Source organism: Pan troglodytes, chromosome 9, assembly GCF_028858775.2.
Source record: "Pan troglodytes isolate AG18354 chromosome 9, NHGRI_mPanTro3-v2.0_pri, whole genome shotgun sequence".
In the NCBI taxonomy this organism is placed as follows: Eukaryota; Metazoa; Chordata; class Mammalia; order Primates; family Hominidae; genus Pan; species Pan troglodytes.
Window position 1 is genome coordinate 124,590,911 of NC_072407.2, and position 17,453 is coordinate 124,608,363.

The window sequence follows — 17,453 nt, forward strand, 5'->3', positions numbered from 1 at the left end:
GAGCTGAGTTTTCTCATCTGTAAAACTGGGATAATGATTAAACACACTCCTAGGGTCAGTATAAAAATTCAGTGAGTTAATTCATTCATTACGATTAGCACAATGACTGGCACATACAAGAGCCCAATAAATGTTAGGTTTTATTATTATTATTACCCAAAAAAGACTATCAGTTAGGGTGTACTCATTGCTTCTTTCATTATAGCAAGTGGGACCCTTGTCCCTGACTGAAGACAATGACTTTGTTTCCAAATGAAAGAGGGTTAGCATCCCCCAGCAAAATTCACCAGGTGGGGCATGGGGCATCAATATGGTTGTGACTTCCACCATCTTTGCAGTGGGAGTAGTTTTGTCCAGCCTACGATACAATTCACTTATTATTGTGCAGTGGTGATTCGGTCCTTCTTTGAATCCTTTTATTGACAGGATATCCACTCCCTAATGAAATAAGCCCATTCCCTTTTGATCACCTCTTATAATTAGGAAGTGTGTTTTCTCTGTTCCTTCTTCCTCTACCCTCCTAGCCCTTCCTTCTTCTCCTCCTCCTTCCTCCTTTCTTTTTCCCTTCCCTCTTCTTTCTGCCCTGTCCCTCTTTTCTTGTCCCCTCCCAGGTCCTGCCAGCTCTGAGAACCTGAGGTCCTTCTCCCCACCCCCTCTGCCCCACCGGGAAGGCACTATTTAGTCACTGACCATAACCTTGTAGAGCGCAGTAGGTCTTTAGTGCAGCCACTTGGCCGGCTGATTGGGAACTCAACTTCCGATGGTCCTAACAACCCTTTGGGTTTTGCAGGATCTTTGAGAAGCAAAACCTTTTACCTAGGCCTTACGGCTTGGCCTTCTGGTCCATTAATATCATCCACCAGTTCACCCAATTTCCATTAATAACCGCATCTAGAACCACATGAAACTTGAAATGGGTTGATCTCCTGTCTTGAGGCCCAGCTGGGCGGGTATGCCAGCCAAGGAGAGGGCTGGGGCGCCGGGGGTGACTCTCGGGAGGTGAGGCACACAAGCAGCCCATAAGGTTGGGATCCTCCTTCTCCAAGTAGCGCGACTACAGCTCTTGCCCGCACGGAGCAGCCTCGGACAGCGCGGCCGCTTTAAGAGAGGGGCGGGGCCCGGGTACAGGCAAGTCAGGGCCAGCCCACAAGGCTCCTTTTCCTTTTTGATCCATTCAAAAATTACTCATTGCAAATTCCCGGACTGCTAGGCGAGGAGAGGGAAGGGGGCGGAGGAGACAGGGCTACTGCAGGCGCAGCGCTGGGGGCAGCCGGGGGCCCGAGTGGCTGAGGCTGGTCCCGCAGCGGCCGCTTGCCGGCGTTCTGGCTCCTGTGGCCTCACCAGGAAGCGTCAGAGTCTCGACACTGGGGAAGCTCGGAGCGCCGCCTCCGCCGCCGCCGCCTCCTGCCTGGCTCTGGGTCCCCGAGCCCCCTCCCCTGGCCCAGCCCGACTCCCTCCTCCTTCCCGAACCATCCGGCTCGGGCTCCTTCCCTGGCGATGGCTGGCCGCTGAGCCATGGCTCAGTACGGCCACCCCAGTCCGCTCGGCATGGCTGCGAGAGAGGAGCTGTACAGCAAAGTCACCCCCCGGAGGAACCGCCAACAGCGCCCCGGCACCATCAAGCATGGATCGGCGCTGGACGTGCTTCTCTCCATGGGGTTCCCCAGAGCCCGCGCGTAAGTGGCCGGGCTCGCAGCCCTCGGCGACCCCTCCCGCGCGCGCGGCCGGCCCTCGGCTTCGCTCCGGCTCGCCTCCCAGCGCCTGCGGGACAGGCAGCGCGCTCCCCGCTGCCCGAGACCTGTTGGGGGCAGGATGGGCGCGCTGGCAACCCGGGACTCGGCTCCGGGCGGGGGTGCGGGGGAAGACGCGGCGCGGGGGCGTTGGGCCAGGGCTCGCCGTGGGATGCCTAAAGCTGGGGGACGAGGGCGCGGGGTTCGAGTCCCGGGTACAGTGACCAGCCTCCGCCCCACCCGGGTGGAGCTCAGCGTTTCTCTCGCGCGCTCCCCTAGGTCTCCAGCGCCGAGCGCCTAGGGAGGCGGGGCCCTGCGGAGGACTCGGGCACCCTGTCCGTCTGGAATACTGGGCTGGTCTGGGATCCTCCGGTGTCTGGGAAAGGGCGAGAGACTGCGGGGCAGGGAGGCCGACGCCCCCGTTGCAGCGGCTTCCAGCTCCGGATGTCGCTCTCGGGTTCGGTCTCCCCCTGGAGTAGGAGGAGCGGGAGCGTGGGTGTTCCTGCGTGTTCATTGATGGGGAGGATGGAATCAGAAGGAGAAGCGATCCCTCCAGGGGACCTGGGTTCTCGTCAGTGGTGACGGCAGCTCAGAAATCTGTGGGTGCCTGAGAGTAAGGAGGGGGAGCTGTTCTTCATCCTTCCTCTAGGAGAGTGGGGTAGGAGAGGGCAGGGAGAGCGCAGGTGGCTGCCCCTGGAGCCTGCTGGGGAGAGGCCTGTTTGCCAGCATAGGGTGGCGGCGGCCGGAGTCGTCTCAGGCCGGTCGGCTCAAGTCTCAGGGGCTGGAACTCTGCCTAAGAGGAAGCCAAGGCCCAGCGGCCAGGCCCTTCTCCCCTGGTTAATCCCTGCCGTGCAGATTACTTAGGTGGGGACACAAGGCCTGGCGTCCGGACTGGGCGCAGCTTCTTTTCATCTTCCAATTACATCACCTTAACAGGAGAGTTGGCCAAACTTAATCAGTGAGGGCCAAGTAAATGAAAGTCCTTTTTATTTTTTTCCCTTCTCACATTTTTTTTTCAGGTGATAACTTTATTTGTGTATTTATTTTTCTGAGACGGAGTCTCGCTGTGTCGCCAGGCTAGAGTGCAGTGGCGCAATCTCTGTAACTTCCGCTTCCCGGGTTCAAGCGATTCTCCCACCTTAGCCTCCTGAGTAGCTGGGACCATAGACATGCGCCACCACACGGGGCTAATTTTTATATTTTTAGAAGAGATGGGGTTCCGCCATGTTGGCCAGGCTGGTCTCGAACTCCTGACCTCAGGTGATCCACCCACCTCGGTCTCCCAAAGTGCTGGGATTACAGGCAATAACTTTATGTCTCCCCTCCCTTATCTCTGGGCAAACCTTGTTTATTCTCTACTAACTTGGTTGTAATCTCTTAATCAAAGTAGACCCTTGAATTTGTTATTCTCCAGGCTGCTGGGACACGTTGGAGTGGCCTTAGAAGGCTGCAAAATGGACTGATGGTTTCTGCCTTCCACTGACGTCCCAATACGACTTCCTAATACTAGGGCTCCAGTTCCTGATACCAGAATTACAGGGAGAAAATGTGGGTTCTGCAGGGGTGTGTCAGGTGTGGACGCTTCAGGTGAAGTCGTCGGTGTGGATGATCAATGTACACAGCTCTCCTTAAAAACTGGAGGTGGCGCTGGGTGTAACCCCAGCAGTTTGGGAGGCCGAGGCAGCCGGATCACTTGAGATCAGAAGTTTGAGACCAGCCTGGCTAACATGGTGAAACCCTGTCTTTACTAAAAATACAAAAATTAGCTGGGTGGGGTGGTGCATGCCTGTAATCCCAGCTACTTGGGAGGCTGAGATAAGAGAATCGCTTGAGCCGGTAAGTGGAGGTTGTAGTGAGCCAAGATCGCACCACTGCACTCTAGCCCGGGTAACAGAGCGAGACTTCATCTCAAGAAAAAAAAAAAAAAAAAAAGCTGGAGGTGGGAGTGGGGAAGTCAGCTGGGGAATGCTGCAGAATTAGCATAGTCTCAGGCTACTGCCTTTTTTGAAATAAGGCCAGCATTAAAAACCTAAATTGCTTAATTAAGGGAAGAAATACTTAACTGAACTCCTCAGTCATATTTGAGATTCAAATTCAAATCAGCTTTAAAGGGACACCTTTTCTCCTGCTCTGAGTCCAGGAGGTCTTGACATGTCTTGACAGATTAGCATAAGGGTCATTTTTGGCTTGCTCAACCCCTGAGGTCTCCTAATAGCTAGCATGTATTGAATACTTACTCCATACTGTTCTAAGTACTTATATCTTTATTACCCATTTTATCCTCCTAGCTACTCAGTGAGGAAGGTACCACATGCCCATTTTATGAATTGGGCAACTGAGGTTTAGAAGGGTTGCATAACTGCTCAAGGTCACAACAGTAAGCAGTGAAGCTGGGATTCAAACCCAGGTATTCTATCTGCACAGCCCAGGCCTCACACCATCTAGGGCCAGTAGGGCCAGGATAGAAATGATTGAATGTGGGTAAAATGCTTAGAACAGTTCCTGGCACATAGTGAGCAATCGTAAAGTGTTAGTTACTGTATTAGCTTCCTGTGACTGCTGTAACAAATTGTCACAAACTGAGTGGCTTAGAACAGCAGAAATTTATTCTGTCACAATTGTAGAGACCAGGAGTTGAAAATCAGTATCACTGGGCTGAAATCAAGGCATCAGCAGGGCCCTGCTCCCTCTGGAGGCTCTAGGGGAATCCACTCCCTGCCTCTCCTACCTTCTGTTGGGGGCTGGCATTCTTTGGCTTGTGGCTGCATCAATCCAATCACTGCGTTTGTGGTCAAATTGTCTTTGTTTTCTGTCTGTGTCCAATCTTCCTTGGCATGTCTCTTATAAGGATACATGTGGTTGTACTTAGGGCCCACTTGGATAATCCAGAGTAATCTCCCCATCTCAAGATCATTATCTGCAAAGTCCTTTAAAAAAAAAAATGTATAAGGCAGCATTCACAGCTTCTAGGGATTAGGATGTGGGTGTCTTTTGGGGGATCATTATTTAGCCTATCACAGCTATTATTGTATTACTACTAGCACTGCCCCTCTTTACCAAAGAGGTAACAAGAGCAGGCCTGGAGAGAGGGAGGTTGGGTTTGCTGCTCTTTTTCTTAAATTCTCTGCCTGGAAGGGAGTGAAGGTCTTGGAGTTCACCTGATCTAGCTGGACTCCTTGCCCAGGCTTGCTTCCCTCCTCTACTTCAACCCAGAAAGGCTGATGTGGTCGGCCTTCCCCCCAATAACTTAGACCAGTATGAAGAGGGGCCCTTGGAGGCTTCAGAGAACAGGCATTTAACTTCATTTTTGAGAGTTGAGAAGAAAGAGCAAGGGCATCGGGCTTAGCTCATCAGAAGCTTCTCTCTTGAGCTTTACACCTGGAGGACTGAGCATAATGAAAATCCAAAGCCCCAAAGAGCAGTGATGGTCTCCTGGGTCTAGAAGACTTGGATGTGATGCTTTAAGAAGGGTTAAGATGGTTGTCTCAAACCTGGCCCTTTTGACAGACTGACATTAGCCAGGGCTGACAGCTCTAGGCCCTTTTGACAGAGTGACAGCAGCCAGGGCTGACAGCTCTAGTTTCCCCTATGGGTGTAACTGGGTCTGGTGGTGTGCGGCAGCAAGAAGGGGCACTCAGGCCAGGCTCTTGGTGGGCTGGCAGAGAGGGTTGAGGCCAGCAAGGCTGGATCCCACCCAGCCCGTGCTGGGCTGCACTGTGCTGTGGTCTTGCAAAAGTCACATAGTCCCCTCAGGGCCATGCTGTTGCCCTCTGAGGGGAACGCAATTAATGACTGCATGCTTGTTAAGTGCTTGACAGAGCTAAGAGGACCAGAGGGCTGCAGGGCTGGCTCAAGCAGGGTGACCTCAGGGTGTGCTCTCTCTAGCTCATTACTCCCTGGAGCTGGGCTAGGTTTTTTCCATTCCACTATATGAACTTCAGTCCAACTTAGACACTGCTATAGGAGAATTTGCCTCATGGAGAAGGACTGAGAAGTGGCGATTTCACGGTGTGTGTGTGCGTGTGCGCTCGTGTGCAAGTCCAAGTTAAGGAGGTGTTCGGGAGGCATCAGGAAGGAAACCTTTCAAAGGTCAAAATGGCCAATCGCTTCCTTTTTTCTATGCCCACTAGCACTTCCCTGTTTTAAGGGTTCTAAAAATAAGGGTCCAGCTTCCTCGAGGCTAGTGAGGTTGGTTGGAAGGAAAAGAAAGAATGTATTGGGGGCAAAGACCTGAGGAAGAGGAGACCTCACAGGCCAGGAGAGGGTCTGAGCCTAACACCGGAGAAGATGGGACAGGACTCAGGTCAGAGCCATCACTTTGCACAGCCGGATCCGATGTCAGAGCACTGTCATCCCCCTGCTGACCTCTGGTTTCTGGGGAGACAGGCTCTCATCTCTTCTGTAGCTTGGGGCTGATGCTGGGCCTAGGAGCAAGTCACTGAATAATTGAATTGGAGGAATCCTCGCTGATACAACCCTGATGAGTTTTTTGATTATTTTTATTTTTTGAGGCTGCTGGTGGCTAGAACTTTGTCTACAACAAATGGCTTTTTAATGTTTCCAGTGATTAAGAGATAATAGTCTTGGGAAGGACACTGTGGCAGGGGTCAAAGGTCCTAAGGTCTGGTCTAGCTTCTGAATGACATCTGTACCTTTTAGGTCTTCTATTTAACCTCTTTTCCTTAATATCTTCACCAGCTTCTGTGCATGGCAAGACCTGTCATGTGTCACGGGCCTTTCCAAAGACAAAATGAGATAACAGACAGAAAAGAACTTGGGAAAGTTAAAGATAGGATCAGGATGCAAGATGTGATTGGGGCATTATTGTGTTGGATTGGAAGAAGGGAGAGGAGGTGAGATGGTGGTTGAGGTGTCTGGCGAGGATTTACGTGTATTATTGGATTGTCCTTTTTTTTCTACTGAGAATATTTGAACAATGCCAAATTAAAGAGCAAGGCAGTGGCAGAAGGAAAGAGCTGGAATGAGCGCTTTTGACTTGGCTTTGGACAGTAAGCTGTGTTAGCTATGCCTCACTGCCCAAAGATAAAAGCAGCTCCAATTTGGCGGCATGAGGAGTTGAGAAGCAGCATGTGGAGCCCATGAATTAAAGTATCTGGTTTCCCTGGCTTTTTCCAGCTTACCTGTTGGTTGACATTGGATCCTCTGAGAACACTTGGCCAACCCAACATCTCTGAAATGTAGCTGACTCTGGCGTGGGGGCTGCAGCTGCTTTCCCAGCCTTGGATAGACAGAAAGAGGAAAAACTGGAACCCACCTGGAGCTGAAGGGCTCTTATAGGTGGGCAGGGCAAGGAAGTCTCTAATCTACCTGCTGTGACTGTGCACCCACATAACACGCCCTTCTATCTGTGTTATTATACACTGTAAAAATTGCTCTTATGTGTATTAGATACCCCACAGCAGTCTTGTGAGGTAAAGCACACAACATATGCTTTGTTTTAAGATGAGACTGGAGGCTTAGAGGAGCTCAGGACGTGTCTAGAGTCACACAGTTGGTATGCAGGGACTGCACTGCCATAAGAGCCTCAGGCTAAACTGCAAGTCTCCTGAACTTTCCAGGCTACACGAGGTCCTGGTTCCAAAAAAAAAAAACAAACAAAAAAACAAACAAAAAAATACCTTGATATGCTTTTTTTCTTTTTTTTTTTTTGAGACAGAGTTTCGTTCTTGTTGCCCAAGCTGGAGTGCAATGGCGTGATCTCAGCTCACTGCAACCTCTGCCTCCTAGGTGTCAAGTGATTCTCCTGCCTTAGCCTCCCAAGTAGCTAGGACTATGGGTATGTGCCATCATGCCCAGCTAATTTTGTATTTTTAGTAGGGACAGAGTTTTATCATGTTGGTCAGGCTGGTCTCGAACTCCTGACCTCAAGTGATCATCCCGCCTTGGCCTCCCAAATCCACCTGGGATTACAGGTGGGAGCCACCATGCCTGGCCAGCCGATGTGCTTTTTTTAAAAAAACTTTCTTGAGTTATAACTCATGTACAATAAGCTAACCCTATTTAAAGATTGATACATTTTGACAACTGTACCTGTGTGATTACCTGCTACAAGACACAGTACATTCACTGCCCCTAAAAGTTTCGTTTGTACCCCTTTGCGGTTAGTCCTCTCTCAACCCCCAACCCTGAGCAGCCACCAGTCGCTTTTTCTTTTCTTTTCTTTTTTTTTTTTTTGAGACAGTTTCACTCTTGTTGCCCAGGCAGGAGTGCAATGCTGCGATCTCAGCTCACTGCATGCAACCTCTGCCTCCCAGGTTCAAGTGATTCTCCTGCCTCAGCCTCCCAAGTAGCTGGGATTACAGGCATGCACCACCACGCCTGGCTAATTTTGTATTTTTAGTTGAGACAGGGTTTCTCCATGTTGGTCAGGCTGGTCTCGAACTCCTGACCTCAGGTGATCCGCCCACCTCGGCCTCCCAAAGTGCTGGGATTACAGGCATGAGACACCACGCCCAGCCCAGTTGCTTTCTTTCACTGTACATTAGTTTGCATTTCCTAGATTTGCATGTAGGTCATACAGTGCACACCCTTGTACTTGGCTTCTTTCCTTCAGCATATTTTTTAGACTCATCCTGCATGTATCAATAGTTTATCTCTTTTAATTGCTGAGTAGACCTTCAGGTATTTGGATGTGCTAGTAGGGTAATTATAACCCCTTGCACACAGCTTCTATGAAAATTCCCTCTTACGCGCTAATGTCTTTTTTATTTTTTTATTTTTTGAGATGGAGTCTTGCTCTGTTTCCCAGGCTGGAGTGCAGTGGCACAATCCCGGCTCACTGCAACCTCTGCCTGCCGTGTTCAAGCAATTCTCCTGCCTCAGCCTCCTGAGTTACTGGGACTACAGGCACACGCCGCCATGCCCAGCTAATTTTTTGTATTTTAGTAGAGACATGATTTCACCATGTTGCCCAGGCTAGTCTCGAACTCCTGAGCTCAGGCAATCCGCCTGCTTTGGTCTCCCAAAGTGCTGGGATTACAGGCATAAGCCACAGCGCCTGGCCTTAAGCCAGAATTTCTAATAATACCTTAAGTTTTTAGACCATGTTCGAGTTTACAAAGCAGAGTCACATACATAATCACTATTAAGTCTCAGACATTGATAATTTAATGAGGAAACTGAGGTTTGGAAGATTAAGTGCTACAGAGATTGAAGAGTATCCTGCCTCACTGTTCTATCCTGTGGCTTTGATCACCACCTGCTCCCCACCCTCAGCTGCCTCAAAGTCCAGCTCCCTTTCAGGGAGTGGACAGTCATTCGCAGAGCTAAAGGCGTTGCTTTTCAGAGAGGCAGCCAACCTAGGGAATCCTGTGTCTCCCGCCAGCTTTGCTCCGGCTGATGATGATGTGGTGGTACTATCACTGCCTCCCCAATCCCAGCCGGCATAAGCCTGTGTAAGGGTATCTCCTTTCTTGGCCATCCAGAAGCTGAAGAGACCCCATCATTATCTGCCCCATCCATCCTGCCCTGATAGACAGAAGTCTGAACTTGTGGCAGCCTGGCTTTGAATTCCAGCTCTGCCCCTTACCAGCTGAGGGACTGACCTTGGGCAAGTTGCTGAACATGCTAAGCCTCAATTTTCCTGTCTGTACAATGCAGACAATAACAGCACTTGTCTTGAAGGACCTTTGTGAGAGAAGGGTGCCAAACCACGCAAACAGCTGGAGAGCGCCTGGCATTGGGCACACCCTCAGAAATGAGGTCGGTATTAGTGCTACTGAAGTGGTGATGTTACTCCACATGGCTCCCTCTGTGGTTTGGTTCGTTGGTCGCCTTCCACTTTTATGGTTCTCTGTTCCTCACTGAGCTCTGGGTGTAAGGCAGTAAGGTAGGGCAGAGGCCAGTGGATGCTTTCTCCCTGATAACTGCATTCTGCTCTCTGTGCTTCTCTCTCTAGAGTGCCCAGAGGGGTGCGGGGCCTGAGAAAAAGCAGACCCAGGGCAGAGAGAGCACCGCCCAAGCTGCTGACTATAATAAATGGCAGGGGCTGGGGACTGGAAGGGGTACCATATGGTTGTCTTCTGATTACTTTCAAATGGAATCAGACTCAAGCCTAAGAGAGAGAGTGGGGAGAAAAAACCACACTCAAGAATGGATCCTCTCTGCACGGTGACAGACTCAGCCAAGCAGAATGCAGAGCCATTGCCAGGAGAATGAGATGACTATGATCCTCATTGAACTGAACACTTTTGTCATTTTCATGGATGGATTCTCCCAGGGGCCACTTTGTATTTGCCCAAAGGCTTATGGAGAATCTGTGGTTTTTCTCTTTTCCCTGGAGGATGGGTGGGTAGATGTGGCAGTGATCGCAGTCCTCTGGACCCTCTGCCCGGGGCCCTCGGTATGTGATAAGTGATCCCTTTTCTTGTTTCATCTTGCTCACATCCCTGTTTTCCTGGTGACTTTGCAGTCATGCTCTTTGCCACCTACTATCTATGACGGTGAGGCCCATGGTGAAGTGTCCTAGATGAACATCCAGAAACTGCCTGAGCTCTTACTGTGCATGCAGCACCCTGCTAAATTCTGTGCAGTTCTCCGGAGGAAAAGGTAAATGTCAGGTTTTTCCCATCTGGCACTCTGAAGTCAACTGCTCTTTTGAGCTGGCTGCACGTTCTCCACAGTGACCCTCGGAGGGCAGACCTGCCTTTTTTTTGAGACGGAGTCTGCTCTGTTGCCCAGGCTGGAGTGCGGTGGCGCAATCTCAGCTCACTACAAGCTCCGCCCCCCGGGTTCACTTCATTCTCCTGCCTCAGCCCCCCGAGTAGCTGGGACTACAGGTGCCCGCCAATGCCAGCTAATTTTTTTGTATTTTTAGTAGAGACGGGGTTTCACCGTGTTAGCCAGGATGGTCTCAATCTCCTGACCTAGGCCTGCGTTTTTGAGGCCTGCTGGGATTACAGGTGTGAGCCACTGCGCCCGGCTTGTGTGTGTTTCACTCTGTCTCCCAGGCTACAGTGCAATAACACGATCCTAGCTCATTGCAGCCTCGAACACTTGGGCTCCAGTAATCCTCCTGCCTCAGCCTTCTGAACAGTGAGAACTACAGGTGTGCCCCACCACACCTGGATAATTTAAATTTTTATTTTATTTTTATTTTTGTAGAGATGGGGGTCTCACTACATTGCCCAGGCTTGTCTCAAACTCCTGGGCTCAAGTGATCCGTTCGCCTCAGCCTCCCACAAGTGCTGGGATTACAGGCATGAGCCCCTGCGCCCAGCCTGGACCAGTGTTTTTGGACAGCACGAGGATGCTCTCACTGCTTCATGGGTGTGCTTCTCTGTTCCAGAGCATTTGGCTTTTCTGTTCCTGTTTTTGTTTTGTTTTTCACAGTGCTTTATGGTCAAATTCTTCTCCTCTCCCTTTAAAGAAAACTCTTCAGGACTTGATATTTTAGAGAGTAAATAAACGGAAAGGAAGAAAGATATGAGGCAATTACAGTGGTGGGGAGCCGTTTACTAGTATGCAATAGTATAATTCTCAAATTGGTACAAAACAAAAACAAACAATTTGTTTTCTTGCAAAATACAACCAAAGTGCTGGTTAAATAAGAGGAGGGTAGTGCCTTGAGCCCAGCACCTGAGGCAAATAGATTGCTCAGGGGCACCTTTTAAATTAAAGGGACATCTTCCCTTCTGTGGAGTCACCAGCTGTTTGGGTGACACTTCCCATTGTGCTCCCGGCCTCTGTGGAAGCATAAACATTCTTGTACATAAAGCAACTGTGGCAGTGAACTCCACCAGGACCAAGGCTGTTCTCGTGCAGAGTGGGAAGCTGAAAGGACCACCGCTGTAGCCTCTCATGGCAGTCTGGAAAATGCCAGAGGGAAGCCGACTGCACAGATGGCCAGAGGCAGCTGCATGCTCCCGATTTCTTTCAGGTTTTGTTGGGTGAACCTTCTTGGTGATTCAGGTAGCAGGACTGTTTAGAATCCTGCTTCCACGTTGATGGTGCTCCTTTCAAAAACATTTACAGAGAACGTTCGCTCCCTAAGTGTTTATTCCTTTACCTTAGGAAGAAATCTGCCTCATGGCTGCTTTTGTGTACAGTCTATTTAGACACAGACATGTGGAACGATGCAGGGTCGCTGGAGTTCTCAACCGTGGCATCTGCAGTTTCGTTTTTGTTTTTTCTTTTGTTTTTTTTTTTGTTTTGAGACGGAGTCTCGCCCTGTCACCCAGGCTGGAGTGCAATGGCACGATCTCGGCTCACTGCAACCTCCGCCTCCCGGGTTCAAACAATTCTCCTGCTTCAGCCTCCTGAGTAGCTGGGATTACAGGTGCGCGCCTCCATGCTCAGCTAATTTTTGTATTTTTAGTAGAGACGGGGTTTCACCATGTTTGCCAGGCTGGTCTCGATCTCCTGACCTTGTGATCCACCCGCCTCGGCCTCCCAAAGTTCTGGGATTACAGTCATGAGCCACCGCACCCGGCTGCAGTTTCATTTTGAATCAACTTTTCCTTGAATTGCCTGTTGCTCATTTTTTTCTCCTCTTTTTCCCTAATCAGATTTTACCCATCCTGGAGAACTAGTTCCACTGTAATGCATCTGGCTCCTCTTCCCTTCTTTTCACTTTCTCTTCCCCTCCTCTCTCACTCTCCTCATCTCTTCTGCCACAAGCCTTATTAAGCTTCACACCCTGTGAAGCAAGCCAGGCTAAGGGGATTACCCCAAATCACCTACGAAGATGCACAGTGATCTGCCCAGGGTCCTCAGCCACTTTCTCCATGACAAGTCCCCTGGTAATGGCATTCTTTTTTTTTTTTTTTTTTTTTTTTTTTGAGAAAGAGTCTCACTATGTCACCCAGGCTGGAGTGCAATGTCGTGATCTCAGCTCACTGCAACCTTTGCCTCCTGGGTTCAAGCAATTCTCCTGCCTCAGCTTCCTAAGTAGCTGGGATTACAGGCACGCACCACCACCACACCTGGCTAATTTTTGTATTTATAGTAGAGATGGGGTTTTGCCATGTTGACCAGGCTGGTCTCGAACTCCTGACCTCAGGTGATCACCCGCCTCAGCCTCCCAAAGTGCTGGGATTACAGATGTGAGCCGCCGTGCCCGGTCCATTCTTTCTCTCTCTCTGTATATGTATGTACATACTGTACAGACACTTCACACATTTATGTGCAACTATAATATCCTATTATAACAGGAGTTGAGAGTATAAAGATAATTAGCTATAATCTCCACCCTCAGGAAACTGGCAATCTAGGGTGGAAGATACACGATTATGATAAAGCGTGGTAAATGCGAGGCAAGAGACAGAAGATGGAAGACACATCAGTGTGGGAGGGTGAGGGTCATAAACCAGACAGGGAGCACACGATTACATCTGAAGCACCAATAAGACAGGAGCAATACTCTTCAGTTTGAGAGGAGAGGAAAAATTCTGGGAAGGCCAGTAGACAGTTCAAATAATTTAATATTATGCCTCAGGTGTAAGATCCTGCTTGGAAGAAACCTCCAGAGGTAGACGCTCAGAAATCTGTAGCTGGAATTGCTAGTAGGGCTCATCTAGTCTAGTACCCTTTTTCTTTACACTTAAGTAAAATGAGACCAGAAAATGAAGTGATATTTTCAAGATCCCACACGGCTAGTCTGTGATAGAAACCAGAGCTTAGGCCTGCTGATCTCAGTTGAGACCATGGTTTCTTTTTTCCATATCAGGCTACTTCTCTGAGTCCAGGCACCTAGAGACAGCTTTCTTTTGTTCTTTCTTTTTGAGATAGAGTTTCATTCTTGTTGCCAGGCTGGAGTGCAATGATGCAGTCTCAGCTCACTGCAACCTCTGCCTCCCAGGTTCAAGCGATTCTCCTGCCTCAGCCTCCCAAGTAGCTGGGATTACAGGCGCCTGCCACCATACCAGGCTATTTTTTTTGTATTTTTAGTAGAGTTGGGGTTTCACTATGTTGGCCAGGCTGGTCTTGAACTCCTGACCTCAGGTGATCCTCCCACCTCGGCCTCCCAAAGTGCTGGGATTACAGGTTTGAGCCACCACGCGTGGCTGAGTCAGCTTTCTAACAAGGTTTTGGCTCTGTTTTCTGGAAGAATGGGAGGATCTGTTCTCTGAATTAGCCTTTTCATATGGTTTTCTCTGTCTTTTCCTTTTGCTCCTCTCTTGCTTCTGGCCTTTTGTTTGCATCTCAGCCTGTAGAAGACAAAGCTAACCTGTCCGTAGGCCATGGGAGTGGGCATCTCTCTAGGTGGGTGGGATGCTTGGGTGAGAAAGTGCCACTTGTACCAGTGATAGGATATTGAAGGGATAGACAGTAGTCTCAGTCACCCATCCATGAGGGTAAGAACAAGCGATATTCTGCTATAGCAGAAAGAAAATTGGCTTTAGAGACAAAAGACTTGGCTCAAGTCCTGGATCTGTCACTTTCTGAGGATGTGGTTTTGAACGTTATTTCTATAGGTGGCTGCATCAAAATGAGGCAGTGGATATAAAAGTAATAAAAACCACAAAAAGTCATGCACATGCAAAGTGATACTATTATTTGTTACCAACAATTGGGTCCTGGTACTTTGAGGCTCTCAAAGTACTGTGAACTGTTGGTTTTGTGTGGTATTTAGTGGGCTATTCTAGTCTTCTTCCTTGCCAAGCACCACTGTTTCAGAGAGGCTAATTCCGTCAGCGTGAGGAACAGAAGGAGTCACTCGAGAAGCCATCTCCACCAAAGTAAACACATCCTTCTGGAAGCTTAAATTTTCACTTTATCTCTTGGGAACTAGGGACATGAGTCATAATGAGTTAGCAAGTGGCTTTTGTGAAATACAAGAGGCTTTGTGAAATGCAGCAAATATAGCCAAAAGCATGTGTAGTAGCTTCCTATGGCTGCTCTCACAAATTACTACAAATTCAGTGGCTTACAACAACACACATGCATTCACATTTATTCAGTTAGGAAGTCAAAAGTCTGAAATGCATATCATAGGCTAATGTCAACGCGTCAATAGAACCGTGTTCTTCCTGGAAAGAATGTGTTTCCTTGACTTTTTCCAGAGTCCGCCTCCATCCCTTGGCTAGTAGCCCCTTCCTCCTCCATCTTCAAGTAAGTCACTCCAAGCCCTCCTCATCATGATCACCTCCCGTCTCTGTCTCTGACTCTCCTGCCTCACTCCTTTCCTTGTAAGGGCCCTAATGATTATATCTTCCCAGCTCAAGCTCCTCAGCTGAATCACATCTGTAAAGTCTCTTTTGCCATGTAAGGTCACATATTCACAGGGTCTGCAGATTAGGACATGGACAGCTTTGGTGACTATTATTCTGTCAGCCACAGCATGTGTGTATATAAGCTCTTGGTCTGCCTTTCCCCTGAGTTCATGACATTTCTGTTACTAACTTGTCACCCTTACCATTTCCAACCCAAGCACCAGGTAGTCATAGCTAACCTTCACTGGGTACCTACAGTGTGCCAGACAATATTTTAAACACCTAACATATGTATTATTTTGTTTTATTCTTCATAACAACCCTATGAGATAGGAGCTATTATTATACCCATTTTACAGATAAGAAAACTGAAGCACAGAGATTTTAACTTTCCCAACATCACACAGCTAGAAAGTGGTAGAAACCAGGATGCAAATCCCAGGCAATCAACTGCACACTCAAGAGTTCTTAGCCAGCATCCATGGTATTGGCATGTAGCTAGTGTTCATGAAGGTTTGATGAACAGCAGAAGGAAGGAAACTTGAGATCTAAATAAATGATATGAAGTCTCTAGATTACATGGAACTGGGGTCAAGAGGGCAACCCGACTTGCCCATTGTTTTGTTCTTTGACTTGGCCCCAGCTAAATGCAGTGGGGTTGGCTGTCTAGTGATGTGGTCTGGAGTTGGAATGGTTATCACACTTTCTGGAATAGTGTGTGTGTGTATGTGTTTCTGAGTGTGAATGTGTGTGTGTGTATATACACTGCCCATCTCAGCTCCCAACTGTGAGAAAATAGGGACAGGATTGTACTTACGGGTCACAGAGCACCAAGTCTCTGCCAACCACCTATCCCAGCCTCCACCTGCTGCTGCCAGATGAACCTCTGTGGTAGAAATAGGAAGCATGTTCCTATTCTTGTGGCCTCAAGAAAGGGCTCCTGGGGCAGAATGCAGAGTGGTGTGTCTGGTACTTGAGTGTATGATCAAACTGATGTACATTCAAATTCCTACTCCACTTAGGTTACCAAATCCCTCTAAGCTCAGTTTTGTCTTCTGTTAAATGAAGGTAATAGTCTGTGCCTCAAGGAATTGTTACAATGATTAGATGAGATAATACATATAAGAATGGTGAGTGCAGAGCCTGACCTTAAGTGCATGATAAATGGTAGGCATGGTGGTTGGGCTTACAGTGTTGAGTACAGAAGGGGACTCTGGGTATGTTAATAAACTATTCTAAGTCTTTTGGTAAGAGTGTGTTTCTGTTTCCTCCCCAACCTCCTCAAGACCTAGATGGAGCCTAGGGAACAATTTATTATTTATTTATTAATTTATTTATTTATCGAGACAGCTCTGTTGCCCAGGCTGGAGTGCAATGGTGCGATTGTGGCTCTCTGCAATCTCCGCCTCCTAGGTTCAAGCGATTCTCCTTCCCCAGCCTCCCGAGTAGCTGAGATTACAGACGTGCTCCACCACTCCCGGCTAATTTTTGTATTTTTAGTAGAGATGGGGTTTCGCCATGTTGCCCAGGCTGGTCTCGAACTCCTGACCAGAAGTGATCTGCCCACCTCGGCCTCCCAAAGTGCTGGGATTACAAGCGTGAGCCACCACACCCTGCTAGAAGGAATAATTAAAATAGCATTCAGTTTGTGTGATGAGTGTTCCGAGGAGGGGAACAGAGATGCGGGGAGCTGGCTTAGGAGTGTGGCGCTCCTCAGTGCGCAGTGGGAGCCACACCACTCCTGCCTTCTGCCTGGCCTCGCAAGTTCAGAGCTGCTGTCTTGTCAAGAAAAATCCATGGGCCAGGCGCAGTGGCTCACGCCTATAATCCCAGCACTTTGGGAGGCTGAGGCAGGCGGATTGCTTAAGGCCAGGAGTTCAAGACTAGCCTAGGCAACGTGGCAAAACCCCATCTCTACAAAAAATGCATAAAAATTAGCCAGCATGGTGGTGTGCACCTCGTCTTGAAAATCCACTGAGCGATCAAGATACCCTCCTGGGACGTCAGGCCTCAGATCTGCAGCAGCTTTTCTACATCAGGTTGGAGGAGAATATTTGAAGTTCTTATCTTCCTCCAAACGTAAGACCACAGGCCCACAAATGGAAGGCTGAACAGACAGCTGTGTCCCCTTGCTGTCTGGCCGCCTCAGGCACCACAGATCTCCCGGTATCACTTTATCCATCAGGCCTTGGCAGGGAGGCCACAAGTGGGCTGTCTTGTTCCGGCCTGTGGCTGCCAGCCCTACAGACCAGTGGAGCAGGAGAGATGGGCCTCAGAGGAAGAGCGGTGGGACACCAGGAAAACCGCCTCGGTGAGATGGCCTGCATCGTGCGTGACTGGTGAAGACTTCCGAATGGGATGACTCCCAGGGGGTGTTGAGTAAACAGACGGTTGCTGTTTGCTGTGCAGCTGGCTCCGAAGGATGTGGAGGATGGAATCTCAGTATGTGAAGTTTTTTTTTGTTGTTTTTTGTTGTTTGGTCTTTTAATGTTCCTTTTCCATCTTCTGCATGCTGGGGCACCAGCCACTGCCCCAGAATGGGTTGTCCTGA

General features: G+C 49.1%; 1 protein-coding gene across 6 annotated transcripts in view; it reads left to right on the forward strand.

The window, feature by feature from the left end:
- The first annotated feature begins 1,124 nt into the window (after positions 1-1,124).
- Positions 1,125-17,453, forward strand: part of UBASH3B (ubiquitin associated and SH3 domain containing B) — a 158,339-nt gene continuing 142,010 nt past the window's right edge. For 2 of the 6 annotated variants that reach the window (XM_009424390.5, XM_016922172.4), the window contains exon 1: positions 1,178-1,676. In XM_009424390.5, coding sequence (XP_009422665.1) covers positions 1,625-1,676 — 52 coding nt within the window. In that variant the 5' untranslated portion in view covers positions 1,178-1,624. The other 4 variants (XM_508828.8, XR_010147697.1, XM_054662789.2 and 1 more) reach the window with 4 other exon arrangements.